A 14,600-nucleotide genomic window follows, 5' to 3' on the forward strand; every position below is an offset into this window, starting at 1 on the left:
ACATCAACTTAAAGTTTGCATTTGAATGTTGCTGTGGTTGTGATTTTATATCCTTGAAGTTGCTGATATTTGCCTTAAGTTTATCAGGATAGACAACATTTAGAAGTGTAAAGATCATGAAAAGGTTTTCACGTCTGTTCGTAGTCGAGTGTATTCTGGCCATAAATGATGAAGATTAGAAGTAAGTCATGCAAGTCTTTCTCTTCTTTCACACTATTGTTAGCCAAACAACTGAAAGGAAACATTTTTGGATTCATACTGCTATGCTTCTGTTACAAACATACACACACTCGCGCACACACACATTTGAGCAGTTTGGCACTGGATGAGCTGTGCCTCTCAGCAGTATCATTGGTCCTCATCAATCACGGCAGACAGCAGCCTTCCTGGAAGAGGAAAGACGCGTAGACAGTGTAGTCCCTGATAATACCTGCTATCTGATTCAGGCCTGTGTGCTGTAGACAATCATATCTCTCAGTGTGTGTGTGTGTGTGTGTGTGTGTGTGTGTGTGTGTGTGTGTGTGTGTGTGTGTGTGAAAGCTGTACAAGACACACATGACTGCTTCCTGTTTAAGCTAAAAGCTGGACAGTACTAACAGATTACATGTTGTCCTTTTACTTTAATAGAAGAACTTAAGGTCAACAGGTCTTATAGTTTATCACAGTAGGTACACGGTGCAGGTGAACGCAGCAGTTTGGCTAGTTTGACTTTAGTTTCACATTTGCATTTAACCCTTTAACAATTTAGAGTCGATACTACATTTGATGTGCTGTTACCTCTTATTTGTCATTTTGGAGCAATCTTGCACAACAACTTTCTTTGGTGTGAAAAGCACTTCTCTTGTACCCCTTCTGGTATGTGCAGAGACATATCCAGCTTGAACAACTCAGTTACCTTTAATAAACTTTTCAGTCTGTTTGTTGTCTTGCTTTAATAATAATGTGTTCCAATCCACTTTCTACCAGGACACAAATACTTTTTCCTCTGCATATTTGCAGCTGATATTTTGTTTTTGAGTTTAATAGATGGGTAAAGAGGACTGCACCGACGGTTAAAATCTCAATAATTTTGTTTGAAAAACAGCCTTGTTTAATTTCATAAAGATTTCCTAAACTTTTTATTTCCAATGTTTTTTTGCTTTTTACATTTATTTGGCAGGATCTCAGAGAATAATACTTTTTTACAGTTTCATCACATTCCTTCATAGTCCTTTTTTCACCCCCATCCATCATCACACATGTAACTTAAAAGTAAACCTCCATTGTCCTCTGAATTCAGACATTAAAAACATACTGCCCAAAGAATGCAGTGTATTTTTTACGCTCTATCTGAAGGCATACATGTTGAGTCTCTTTTCCCCTACTCACTCACTTTTATGATTCTGAGACGTTTAAATCCAGCCTCACCCCTCCCTCTTTCTCATTCCTTCTTGTTTCCATCTCTCCCCTTCTCTGTCCCACCCACTCTCTTTTTCCCTCTCCCCCCTCTCCCGAGTCCGAGCCCACGATGCTCATCAGCGGCTCCTCTCCCTTTGAAGTCTTTTCTCTCTTCTCTCTCCTTCGCTAATGGTGCGTTTGAAGTGTCACTCAACTCAAGGGCACCCAACACACACAGCTGGTTGAGGAGGAGAGCGCGTTATCTTCTCCACTGTCTCTGTGTCAAGAGAACGAGCTGCATGCAACTGCACTTCCACAAATATATAAACACACACACCCACACACATACAAACAGATACTGTTGATGCAAAGTCTCTGACCACTACCCGTTGTAACCACATGAATCCCATTTTTGAGGGTTTTTTTTAGTTTTTTTGTTGTTGTTTTTTTTTTTTTGGGGGGGGGGGGGGGGTACAAAGTGTACTGTAAACTTGTAAAGATTCAAAAACTACATCTTAAACAACACATTTTCTTTAAGATTTAAGCCTGTATGATCAACTCATCCAAGACTCGGCAATTCAATTGTACAAATTGACCTTGTAGGGAACATACAGAGCATTGATTACATAGATCGAATGGTTCCTTATTGCTAAACGGACGTAGATTGGAGGAGGGGGTCAATTAAGGATTTTTCAGCCTGCAGACAGTTGTGTGATTGTTGAATATGGATCGTAAATCTATCAAGATGTTTACAGTGAAAAAATGTGTTTAGGCGCTTGTTGTATTAGTGCACTATTAGTACATCTTGCGTCTGACTTAAATCTTCAATTCTTTTCTTTTGCTCAGTCTTTCTCACGTTCTTTGATTTCCCTTTATTCCTCAGTTTATATTTGCTACATGTGATTGAGTGTACAAATCTGCAGCTCCTCCATTACACTTTTTTTTGCATATTTTCATTTCATATCTATATACTCTTCATATTGTATTCTAAGTTTCTTGACTGTAGGTGTAATGCTGGTCAATAGTGTTTCTGTGTGCATTGTTTTGAATATTTGTACGTATAAACCAGAGACGTAAACCAACACAGCAACAAACTCAATTCTGGTTGTGATATAAGTCTTCTTATTTCATGTGACAAAAAGTTGGTCAGGAAAGAGGATATATCCCACCATTGTTTAAATACCTTTCTTTAACTCTGTGCTTTAAAAGACAGAAGCCTTTTTTCCACCATACAATATGAAAACACAGAAACTCAATAAAAAAAAAAAAAATGATTTCAAGGGCACACAGAGCATTAAATAAACAACAGTGCAACTATGAAACTACCTCAAACCTCCCACTTTGTTGTTTGTAATAATCTTGACTGAACTGTTCCTTTTTTTATTTAAGAACGTCTTAACTTGTCAAAGCTTCAAATGATGTTGTACCAATTCATTCATTCATGTCTCTTCTTATCCTCCAACATTTCCTCCAAGATTTTTGAACTGGGTTGAAAAAGGTTCACTATTAAAATTCTAATATCATAAGGTGTGTACCATAATCTGCTCTATTTTGTGTTATTAAATCCTCTGAGTGGGTCAAAAAGCAAGAGCGGATTAAGCACTAGGCCTGCAGTTATTGCTAATTATTGGAAAAACATGCACTGTGCCAATACATGTGTCAATGCTGTCATTACTTTTTGTAAGGGGATGAATACAAACATGAAAGGATGCTCATGAAGGTAACTTAAAGTTCATAAGTCTATTTACTGTTTATTTGTTACTAATGAAAATGAGGTGCAGTAAATATACGCTATCAAAGAGTCTCAAAGTTTTACATGTGGTTGTAACGTCTCCCTCCTTAATACGATTATTTTTTTCATCAATATTTTGACAATTAATCTGAGGGTAGCTGTCTTAATCTTCATCTGCTGCATCAAAATGGTGTGAGAGCAATGACACTGCAGCTGTCCCCCATCCAACAGACACACATCACAGGTGGTAAATAGTTTTCTTATTCATTGTGATTCAGACTGAGCGATCGCTGTGTATTAACACCTACATTTATCTCTGCAAACTTTCCCTGTAATTGAAATAGTGTTAAATGAATGAACAACTCTGTGGAGGATTGGGGCTCATGTTTGAGCTCACATGGCTGCCTGTAACTGAAGGAGTAATGAGGGAGCGTATCAATACATCATTTTATGATTACTCAAGATGTACACATTAGACACAGTAAATAGCATTAGCTTAGTAAGACTAGGAGGTCGCTAATGAGCCTCCTCTTCATCTCACCTCTTCAGGCCACTAAGGAGGTGATAGAGCGCGAGGCTCCGGGGATGTCTCTTGCTATGCTGATGGGATCTCTCAACGTCACACCACTAGGCATGCTGTCCAGGTGAGCTTTAAAACACAAATAAAACATTGTAAAAAAAAAAATCCCGAAACCTTAAAGTGTTAGTATTTTGTTTTTGAATGTGATCTCTCTCTCTCTCTCTCTCTCTCTCTCTCTCTCTCTCTCTCCCATACCACATTACTCACACTTTCTTTCTTCTGACTGAAACTTTCCCATGTGCTCTTTCTTACAGACCTGTGTGTGGTATTAGAGGGAAGACACTCATCATTAACTTACCAGGAAGCAAGAAAGGCTCCCAGGTAGGAAACATCGCAAACATCTGTCACAAATTCAGCCTTCAGCTGCACATGTAAGAGTTAAGTGTAACAGATTGTCATTGGTTCGATCCACAACTTCTGTGTCAACACATTCTCACCCAGAGTCATCATTTACCCACCCCTGTGGCTTCTCTCGTCCTCTGTTTCTTGGTGCTGTTTCTGATGTTTCTATATATATCACTGAATATTGTAAAAAGTAGAGACAAGAGTTAAAAATGACCCCGAACTTTAAGCTCTCTGTGACACACATCCATCTTATGCTCGGTAATTGTTGAATTGTGTTGCTCCTATCAAATAAAACGAATTCAACTCTCTCTATGCACGGGACATCTTCAATTGATGAAGCAACACATGATGAGGCTGAATGAATACTGAACAGCAACCCTGTGTTAAATGCTACCACTACGTAGAAATCACATCATTAGCTTAGCACGTTGTTAGCAACATGACTCCAACAACAACATGTCTATGCTTAGGTCAGACTCTACCTGTAGCTTATCTGTGATCTGTCAATGTATGAACATGCAGTCCATATATGTGCACGTGTATTGATTTAAAGGTGTGTATGTGAGTGTGTGAGCTTCTGTGTGCACTAATGTAAAATGATTAATTGATGATGTCAGGCAGCATAGATCCTTGAGTTGTTGGGTGTTTATGTGTACAAAGGAACACATGCGGTGGGGTTGACATTGTGTGTTTGCTCTCGTATGTTTGAGAATGTAAACTGATATACATATGTGTGTGTGATGGGTTGAATAATATAAATGTCCCTAAAGCTGAATCTATCAACAGACTGGATAATATTCACGCAGCATATCACGGCCGTGGTTCTGATCTAACAGACAACACTGAGACTCTGTGCAGGCTGAAAGATAGACAATTTAATGGTCAGTGTGGAACCCTTATATACAGCACAACAGATGTCACAAATTCCTTCCCACTTTAGATATTTCTATACATGGTATGAAGAAACACATGACCTTTACTCTTTAAATGTCAAACCTCTATTTGAGGAACACTTCATCATTGTACTGTCAACTGAGGCCATACATTATACTTTTATGATACCTCATATATCGTGTTTCTCTTCAAATATGGTCATATCTTCTCAGAATAAATCGTAGTCTGCTAACAGCAAAATCTTCTCTACAAGATGTAACCAAACTGAACGTATTCACAGAAATTCGTACTATCAGTGTGCTTCCACCGCTGCTGTCCCCCTCTCCCCCTCCATCTGTCTCCCTCTTTGCCGCACTGACCCACACATCTGTCTCTGTCTCGTTACACGCCAGCTCCTCCTGATCGATTTTAGTATTTCTTTTAATCAATTACGCCACCTCTCCCCCGTCCGCTGCCATATTAGTGTCTCCCTCATCAACCCCCAGTTAAAGTTAACGGCACAATCTGCCCAATGCAGGCTTCTATTACGATGATGTCCTGTCATAAAGATAACTGGGAAGTCCAGCTGAGCCAGCCAGAAGAAGGCCTTTATATCAGACAGTGTCTGCTTTTCTGTCTCTTTGGTCCCGTTTACACACTGAAGATTTCACTCTTTGAGTCGACATTTACTGTTCAGTAAGTGAACAATACAATAACAGCTTTGTGTACTTTCAGCGGTGCAGATGAAGTCACTTTCCGACACTGACTATAAGTTTTACATGGCAATCGGTCCTGTGTCCAGGATGACATACCAGAGCAAAGTGTGCAGAAATGCCTCCAAAGAGAGATCACCTTTTTTCTAGATCTGAATCTTCATTCAAATGTGCTGTTAAAACCATTTACTAAAGGGTTTCTTTCAACTATAAGACCAAATTGGGCTTAAAATACTATGAATAAACTATTGTTTCAGGCCTCATCACACACACTGGCAGCTTATCTGGTTGATATGTTCTTATGCTTATACGTGATGTGTCGTGCTGTCATGTTGTATGTTAACAGTGGACTCCCAGAGGAGCTATCGGAGTCTGTTAATACAGTATGTATGTTCCATTTCTGACTCCATCCATTTGTCTGCCAGTGTTTCTTCAATCTTTTTTTCCAGAGAATTTTGGAGTAATTTCGTTTTTACTTAAGTCATCCAGCTATTTAAAGTGATCCTCTTCATGTTACAGAGGTTCTGTTTTAAATTAAAAAATCCTAAAGTTGGCCAATTATTTTAGTCCTTTTTTCACTTTCCGTCTCCCAGCTTCTACTGTTCCTGTTTCTGTTTCCTTATCTTTCTTCCTTCACGTTTTCAATGTCTGCCTCTTTTTTTTTTTTTTTGCTCTTACTGAATCTCTGCCTCTATAAATCTCTCGAGATTTCCTCCTCCCTGTCTCTCTCACTATCTCTCCATTTCTCGTCTCTCCCTCTTTTGCTCTGTCTGTCACACTCTCTCATCATCTCCTCCTGCAATCTCACTCTCTTACCCTTCTTACCCCACCTCTTTCTCTCTCTCTCTCTCTCTTGCTTGTGTTTCTCATCCACTGGCACTACATCTAGGGATTCTGCTCTTTAGTGTTCTTGACAGTTTCTCTCCTTCAGGACAAAACAGTGAATAAGAGCAGACAAAAAAACCTCTCTCCTGACACACCTAAAAAAAATTGCCCAGCATGCACTGAAAACACGAAATGGGAAAAGAGGAACATCTCCAGGCTCCTGACACCATCTTCACTCTTTCGTTTTTCCTCACTTGACCCTGATTTTGTCCCCACCCGACTCTCCTTTCTGACAAACGCTTAGATGTGGTCTGAAGACATGAAGCATTAACAGTTAACTGGGTTGGAAAGTTAGCTTGCGGCTTCAGAGAGCCTCCTGGTCAAGACTAGTAGCTTCAATCTGCTCAAGCTCTTCTTCTTTTTCTCCATTACTATTCAAAGGAGTTGAGGATGCTATTTTAGTCCTGTTTGCATCCTACAATCTATGGATCTACAGCTCTGAAATTCAGTCCAATCCTGTACTGTATAATCATGGTTACAAAAAAAAAACATGACGTGGAGTGGGAATGTTGCTCCCAAAGCCGGAGTAAAATACTGTAAAGAGTAGGCGGCGATTAATAATGTATCCTCTCAATGCTTAAAATACACAGCAAGATAAATAATTTCATAGATTAGTGCTTGTCTTGGGATTGAGGAGAATGGAGCGTTTAGCACAGCAGAGAAGCCCACAGGCTGACTCTCTCTCTCTCTCTCACACACACACACACACACACACACACACACACACACACACACACACACACACACACAGGAGAGAGATGAGAAACAGGGAGGGAGCAGGGTATGGGTGGCTTGTATAAATGTGGCCAGAGGGAGGCGTTGTGATCTGTTGAAAACAAGGAAAGGATCTGTCACTGTTATGTAGAAATAAAAAATAAAAGTTTATAGAGGTTTGCTTTCATACCCTAATCCTTTACTTTAAAAAAAAAAAAAGATGTATGGGACTTGTTTGCCTTTATTTGATTGGGCAGTGAATAGAGTAGGAGTGTGGAGTGGGGAATGACAGGTGGGAAAAGAGCAGCAGGCCGGACTCGACCCCGGGTCGCCCGAGTGGAAAACTAAAGAATCCATAAGGCCATCTACGCCCCTAACCCTTTACTAAAGAAGGGGCCATTTCTTTATCCTTCTATGATCCTTTAGATTTTTTCTGTGGGTGCCGTCAGTTACAGGAGTTCTAAAACACACTGAAGTTAATGCTACTGTCTGTCTGTGAGCTACAAAAGCAAACATTCAGTATCTTTATCTTGTTGATTATTACTCTTTATTAATTTGTAGTGCCCAGAGCCTTTGTCGTGGGGTAGGTGTCACACGAAGTGATTTACATAACGTTTTCTCTGGTAAGAGAGAAATGGTACAGCTTTGACCACAGCAGGCGCCATAATCAACATAAACAAAAGGGTTCTCACGGGAGCTTTGTGTATTGATGTGAAATGCAACCATTTGTCACTCAAGCTTTTTTTCTTGAACTAAAATGTTTTTCATTTTCTTCCTCTTTGCACCACTTTGCACCTAAGCTTAAGAGCAGCTTAATACGTGTTACACTGAAGTATAATTTTAATCCGTCAGACCTTTTAAATAAACACAAAGGGAGTTGCAAAGTCCATCAAAATTTAAACATGTCACACATTCTAAGCATGCAATATTCATGCAACATTTTTACTGACACCTGTTTTTCTGTTTTTCTGCGAATTAAATGTCAAATATATTTTATAAAGAATTGTGCACATGAATGTGATTGGGAGGTTCAAACCTTTTCTTGTGCATTTGCACTGAGGTGTAAATGCTCTTACCAAATTTAATATGCAATAAACTGAGGTAAAGGCAAAAACAGCCCCTGTGTTTTTCTGTTATTGTTCGTGTTGACAGGTATTGTTTGAAAAACTCAAGACAACTTTACAAATTTTCTCCTTTCTCTTTTCTCTCCTCCTACTCCTACAGGAATGCTTCCAGTTCATCTTGCCAGCGCTGCCGCATGCCATCGACCTACTTCGGGACGCAGTGGTGAAGGTAAAGGAGGCAGCAGATGAGCTGGAGGACCTGCCATCGCCGCCACCACCCCTCTCACCGCCTCCCAACAGTTCGCCGCGCCGCCAGACAGAGGACAAGGGCGTGCAGTGTGAGGACGAGGATGAGGAAAAGAAAGACAGCGGAGTGGCATCCACTGAGGACAGCTCGTCCTCCCACATAACAGCCGCATCCATCGCAGCCAAGGTACCTGGGCGTAGGAAAGGAGAGAGCAGTGTTTGTTTTGTACAAATTTCTGTTTTTCATAGATATCACTCCATTTCATGCAGCCATCTTTATGTGTTCACCTACGTCTTTCACACAAACAGCTGCTGTATGAAGCGTTCTGATATCAAAAAATACGACCTAAAAACACATGTATGTGTAGTGTAGAACAAAAAAACTCATCAAGCTCTGTGAGGAACTTTAAGGTATTTTTTAAATCAGGACCCCTGTAGACAAAGCATCGCACATTATCTCATTGATGATATTATCATCAATCAAAAACATATTAAAATCAGTTCTAAAACAGGAGAGAAGTGGTCTCTACATTTAGTGCCAGCTAAAAATTCTTGCTTCTGCATTTTGGACAAGCTGGAGATGTTTTGTATAGTATTTGCTGAATCAGGTGTAAAGAGAGTTGCACAAACATAAACAGGATTAAAGAAAGCTTTCTCTACAAGTCATTGTAGAGAAATTTTTACAACACTTCTATGTTGAAATAGCAAGATTGTACAACTCTCTTTTCTTGGTTGTCAAAAGTTAAGTCATTGTTTCCATTACTCCTACTTACTTACTTCTAAATATCTTGCTGCTGGTACCAGATTAAGGTCTGGATCACATACTGTAGGTCTTGAAAAACTTGGATTTGCCATTTGATATCCTTCAGACAGTTTCTGAAGTTGTTGAGGCATTTGGGATTGTTTGTTTTTTGATGGCTAAGTTTAACCGTCGAACATAACTGTGGAAAGAGATATGTGTTGTCAGAGGAGATCACCTGGAGGGAGCATTTATAGGGAGAAGATGGGAGGTCCAAGAATTGAGCAATGAGGAACCCCATAGTTGATATCTGCTGTAGTCGATGTTGATGTGCCTTTATGTACAGCAAAAGTCCTTTGAAAAAACAGGCCTTAACACAACTCAATGCCAGGCCAGTGATACCGACCTGCTTTTGAGGTGGTTATTTCAAAATGTATTGTCTACTTAATCAAATGCTGCCTAAAAGGATTCAAACTGAGTATTCGCTTCTTGTCTGCTATGTTTTCTCACATTTGAGAAGTGATGGAAAAATCATGTGGCAAGGGACAAGATGTTTGAAGTATCAAAAACAATCTTAAACAAATAAATTTTCCTGGTGTAGTGGAGGAGTGAGTATTAGTCGGTATGATCTGGCTACTGATATTATCAACAGTTTGTTTAAGATTTCTCACATTTCCCTTTGGTGGCTTCATAGCTGTTATTGGTGGGGGAGCTAATGACAGAGTCAATAACTTGGAAAAGAACCCTGGAGTTATGACTATTTTGGGAAATGAGAACTGAGAAAAGAGTATTCCTCGCATCCATGACTAATCTTTGATAGTTAACATTGCACTTTTACTGAGTTGGTGCTTATTTGATTTTAGAATTTAAAACAGGGTAAGAGAAAAGGAGTGAAGTAACCTCTGTATTAAGGTTACCTGCTTTACCAACTGAGCTTAACAGGTGCCCCCATTTTCAGGTTTTATTGTCCGAAGCACTTTGTGACGTTTGCTCTTAAAAGGTGCTTTTTTACTTACTTTCTTACTTAATTTAAGGATGCTTTTTGTTCCTCCTTGTTTACACATGTAATACACACATGTAAAACATCGAACTAAACACTGAGCTTTGTGTAATTAAAGTTGGATCCATTATGGTTACTAAAATAAAAACAACTTCAACATCTTAAGTTTAAAAGAGAGAACTTCTCTTACACACTATTACCATTTTTCTTTGTCACCTTTCATTACTTGTTGCCATTTGTCTTTGTGTATGTCTTGTTTGTCTGTCACATGTAACATAAAGTATCTCTCCATACCCATCATCCTATCCTGCCCTGTCTGCAGCCCGGACCCTGCTTCATGGCTCTGTTGTCACGGTAACATCCCACCTCATTGTCCAGTCACAGACGGATGTTTGGTAAGACTCCGCCCCCTCTGATATCACATTACTTAGTCATCATGGTGTCACATTTTTTTAGGTCATTTGTCTTTCATCTGAGTCAGCTCTGTGAGTAGGCGTGTTCGTTTACATTTGACACATGACTTCCTATCAAAGGTGTTTGAGTGTTTGTCCTCTTGGCTGGTGTGTGTGTCAGTATTTCGCTTTATAGAGTCAGGATACCAGTTATTATATATGCCTGTGCGTTCGTACATGTGTGTGTGTGTGTGTGTGTGTTCCCAAATCTTAAATATCATTATTTGTGCCTATGGGGTTATGATATATTTGTTTTTATGCAAGTTTATGTGTGTGTGTGTGTGTAATTAGATCCCAGACTCCATTATTTCGCGGGGTGTGCAGGTGTTGCCCCGGGATACAGCCTCTCTCAGCACCACGCCCTCAGAGTCGCCCCGTGCCCAGGCCACCTCCCGCCTCTCTACCGCTTCCTGTCCCACACCCAAAGTAAGTACACATGCAGTTAACGCACACTCTCCCACTTTACGCATACTTTCAATCAAATTGATTGAATTATTGATTAGCTGTACATTGAATTTATTTGGACATAAAATAATATAAATTTACTAAACTTCTTCCCAATTTAGACTGAAATCAGAGCTGTTGTCTCCATATAACCTACTAAAGCAAACCAGACCACGTGTAGACAGTGTAGTTAATTAACATGCCTGTAACCCCTTCTACAGGTTAGGTGTCAGATGAGGAGATTAGTAGCACACTGCAAATACAACATTTTCTGTACTTTAAGAATAATATTTATTTTGAGTTGCACATTAAACAATTAAAATACAGTGATTCTTCTTCTGGGGTTTTGGCAATCACCTGAAAGCTTCAGGTGTACTTCCACTTCCTTCTGACCTAGACTAGGTCAACGTCTAACTGGAAAAATCGATTGTTTGAGTCAAGAGATCTGAAAAACATGAAATCAAACATGTGGCTTAGCTAAATTAAAGTGTGTTAAGTGTCATCTGGATTTTAGCTTGACACCTTAAACAACAGCTTTAAACAGGCACTGCATGCTAGAAGTGCTAGAACCACTATTAGAACATGTATTGTCCAAACATGTCAAACTATTTTTAACTTTAAAACCAACAGGCGAGAAGTATTTAAAGTGGTTTGATTTAAATACTTAATGATAAGAATTGGATAAATTAACCATGACTTCTTCTGAGCTTGCACGTTAAGGACTCTGTGAGAAATTGAGCAAACTCACTCTGCTGACAAAACTTCAGAAACAGATGGTGAAACGTTCTATCTTTAAACGCTCCCAACCAGGAAAGACAAGAAAAAACATGTACATCCTTAGCCACACACTAAGGCTAAGGATGTAAGACTCTCACACACATACCAAAACACATCAACACCAAAAAAACACAAAAGGCCTTTCAGAGCCCATCGTCTGCTCAGCTTGTTTGTTTGTCTGCTTCAGCTCATTAATTTTTCTCCACAGGTTATTACAGCTACTCTCTTGTGTGCTAACTAATACTTATAGTCAATGGACAAAGATTTTTCTTCTTTTTTTGTGTGTGTGTTTCATTTTGGTGAGAGAAAAGATTTACTTGAAGTGTCTGCTTTGGGTTTTTTTTCTTATTTTGAGTTATTTTACTACCAAAAAAAAATTTGTGGAGTACATGCTTACACATGAAATGATCACATGAGGACACACAATCATAAACAGTGCTATTCTCTTTCAGTGTCTCAACTTGGCAAAGTGTATGTTTCCTGTTTGTCTTTATGTGGAACCCTTGACGTATGTGTGTATGCGTGCTTGCGTACTTGCAAGCGTTTGCCGTGTGTGTGTGAGGTTGTGGTCGTTCTGCTCACATACTTAAAGAATTATTACAAAGATCTTTTTCTCAGCTACAAACTCTAAGTTGGCTTTCTTTAATTGCTTCTTTCAATGTTTGTCATGACCTGTGTATTATTTAGTGAAGCACTGAGCTGCATGTTTTTAAAGCTGGGATGTGTTCTTTGTCTCAGCTCCAATGGGACAGTAACATTTTGTATGGTTGCAGTTGGAATCGTTTGTGTTGAACTGAATTTGAAGTGTGAAAGATTTACACAATTGTTGATGCAAAAAAAGCAACACATTGGAATATAAAATGTCTGACAATCCTTCTGTGTTCTCAGCAATCTGTGCACGGTTTGTTTTTTTTCTTAAACACAGATCATTGTCAACTGTTTCCTGTCCTTCTTCTGTTTCTATCTCTCTTTCTCCTCATCTGTCAGTGTCACATCTCTGTATGTCTCGGACAGCAGGCAGGTGCTGGAGGAATATATGATGGGGGTTGTCATGGAAACAAAGGGATGGGATGTAAGAGGATGGAGGGAGAGAGGGCGAGTGCAAAGACAGGTCATAAAACAGAAGAAGCAGCTCGCTCTCGCTCTTGCTCTCTCTCTCTCTCTCTCTTTCTGGTCTGCAGTGTTTGGGTTTTGGAGAGCAATATGAGGTCAGTAGCACAAGAAAGTCAGCAAGGTTTTGTCAAAAGTCTCGTGGAAATCTAAATATTTAAATATGCAGAGCAGCTATAAATAAGTCAAGCGGTGGAGAACAGAACAGTATTGTAATGGCACATAGAAAGAGATCTAAATGCAGATTCCCTGAAGTGATCCAAAGATGGTGTACAATAGAGCACAAAGTGAAATATACATAGCACTGTTACATTATATTGAATTCCTATCCAATTAGGTACAAAGTCTTGTTTCCATGATCTTGGGCATTGCATTTGGCGTGTTTGGTTTTTGCCTGTCTTCACTACTGCTTCTCTTCTTTTGTATGGTTGTTTATAAACAGCTCTCAGTTACTTCCCCACCAGCTCATGTCAAAAGTGATACTAGCCTGGAGGTTGGTCCGTCCGCACATCCAGTGTACGGAGGCTGTTATCTCGCTGGTGCACTTGACTCAAGAGGTTTTGGAACATTTTTTTAAGAAGTCATTTTCAACTTGTATCCCACAAAGGAAATTAAGTTTTATAAATCAATTTCAAAGCAACTTTTCTCATCCAGCCATTTAACTCTGATTGAAAAGAAATGCCTCATTTATGTGGGACCACCAAGAATTCTTGGTTTATGCTGCTATGAAACGGAATAATATTGAAACAATTGCAATTTGGCCAAGTGCAATTTCTAAAATGTAAATTAAGGTAAAATATCACCTTTTCAAATGTGACCAACTCACGATTAAAAGTTTTCTTAGCTACAAAAAATGGCTCACAGAATCAGTAATATGATGCTGTGAGTGACCAATAACTGAAATGATACAAAACGTTTTTTCATTTCTCTGCCTACACTTCTATCAGTGTTTGGCTTCGCTCCTGTTCTCTTCTCAGCATGAATGCTGTTGATTATGTGCTAAACTGGAAACAAATGATATTTGCCTCATTTCTTTGCAAAAAGGCCCTGCCTTCTCATCTACTTCGCTGAACAAAACCTCTGTGATTTGTTTTCCTTTATACTGTGCCTTGTGTTGTACACAGCTTTAATAGAGAGCAGACTTAGCTAAGGTGTTCCTGACCTGAGCTGAGCTGCAGAGTGTGGAGCTGTAAATAATTGGACAGTGGGGAGCTTTAATGCTGCCTCTCTTCTTGTCCCAGTGCACCTTCACTGATGCAGCAACTTAGTCTTTTCCCATCAGCCCAAACGCACGCACGCACACACACACACACACGCACACACACACACACACACACACACACACACACACACCTGTCTCTCTGCTGAAGCCTCTCTCTTCCAATGACCCAGTTTGTGCGCCTGTCACGATCACATGCCAGCTACATTAGTCAGCGTTTGTGTGTGACATGCATCTTTGGATATGTGTGTCTTTTTGTGTGCCAGATAACAGACACTTGATGTTTTCTCTGTGTAAAGCTTGAAGCTTGTTTAGGTTCCGACACAGGCT

The 14,600-nt window shown here is 39.6% G+C and overlaps 1 protein-coding gene across 10 annotated transcripts in view; it reads left to right on the forward strand.

The window, feature by feature from the left end:
• Window positions 1-14,600, forward strand: part of gphnb (gephyrin b) — a 98,513-nt gene that overhangs the window by 43,227 nt on the left and 40,686 nt on the right. For all 10 annotated transcript variants that reach the window (XM_079351471.1, XM_079351470.1, XM_079351474.1 and 7 more), the window contains exons 5-8: window positions 3,659-3,753; window positions 3,944-4,010; window positions 8,444-8,716; window positions 11,012-11,146. In XM_079351471.1, coding sequence (XP_079207597.1) covers window positions 3,659-3,753; window positions 3,944-4,010; window positions 8,444-8,716; window positions 11,012-11,146 — 570 coding nt within the window. The remainder of the gene's footprint in view (window positions 1-3,658; window positions 3,754-3,943; window positions 4,011-8,443; window positions 8,717-11,011; window positions 11,147-14,600) is intronic.

This window comes from Symphodus melops (assembly GCF_947650265.1).
Source record: "Symphodus melops genome assembly, chromosome: 1".
Classification (NCBI taxonomy): Eukaryota; Metazoa; Chordata; class Actinopteri; order Labriformes; family Labridae; genus Symphodus; species Symphodus melops.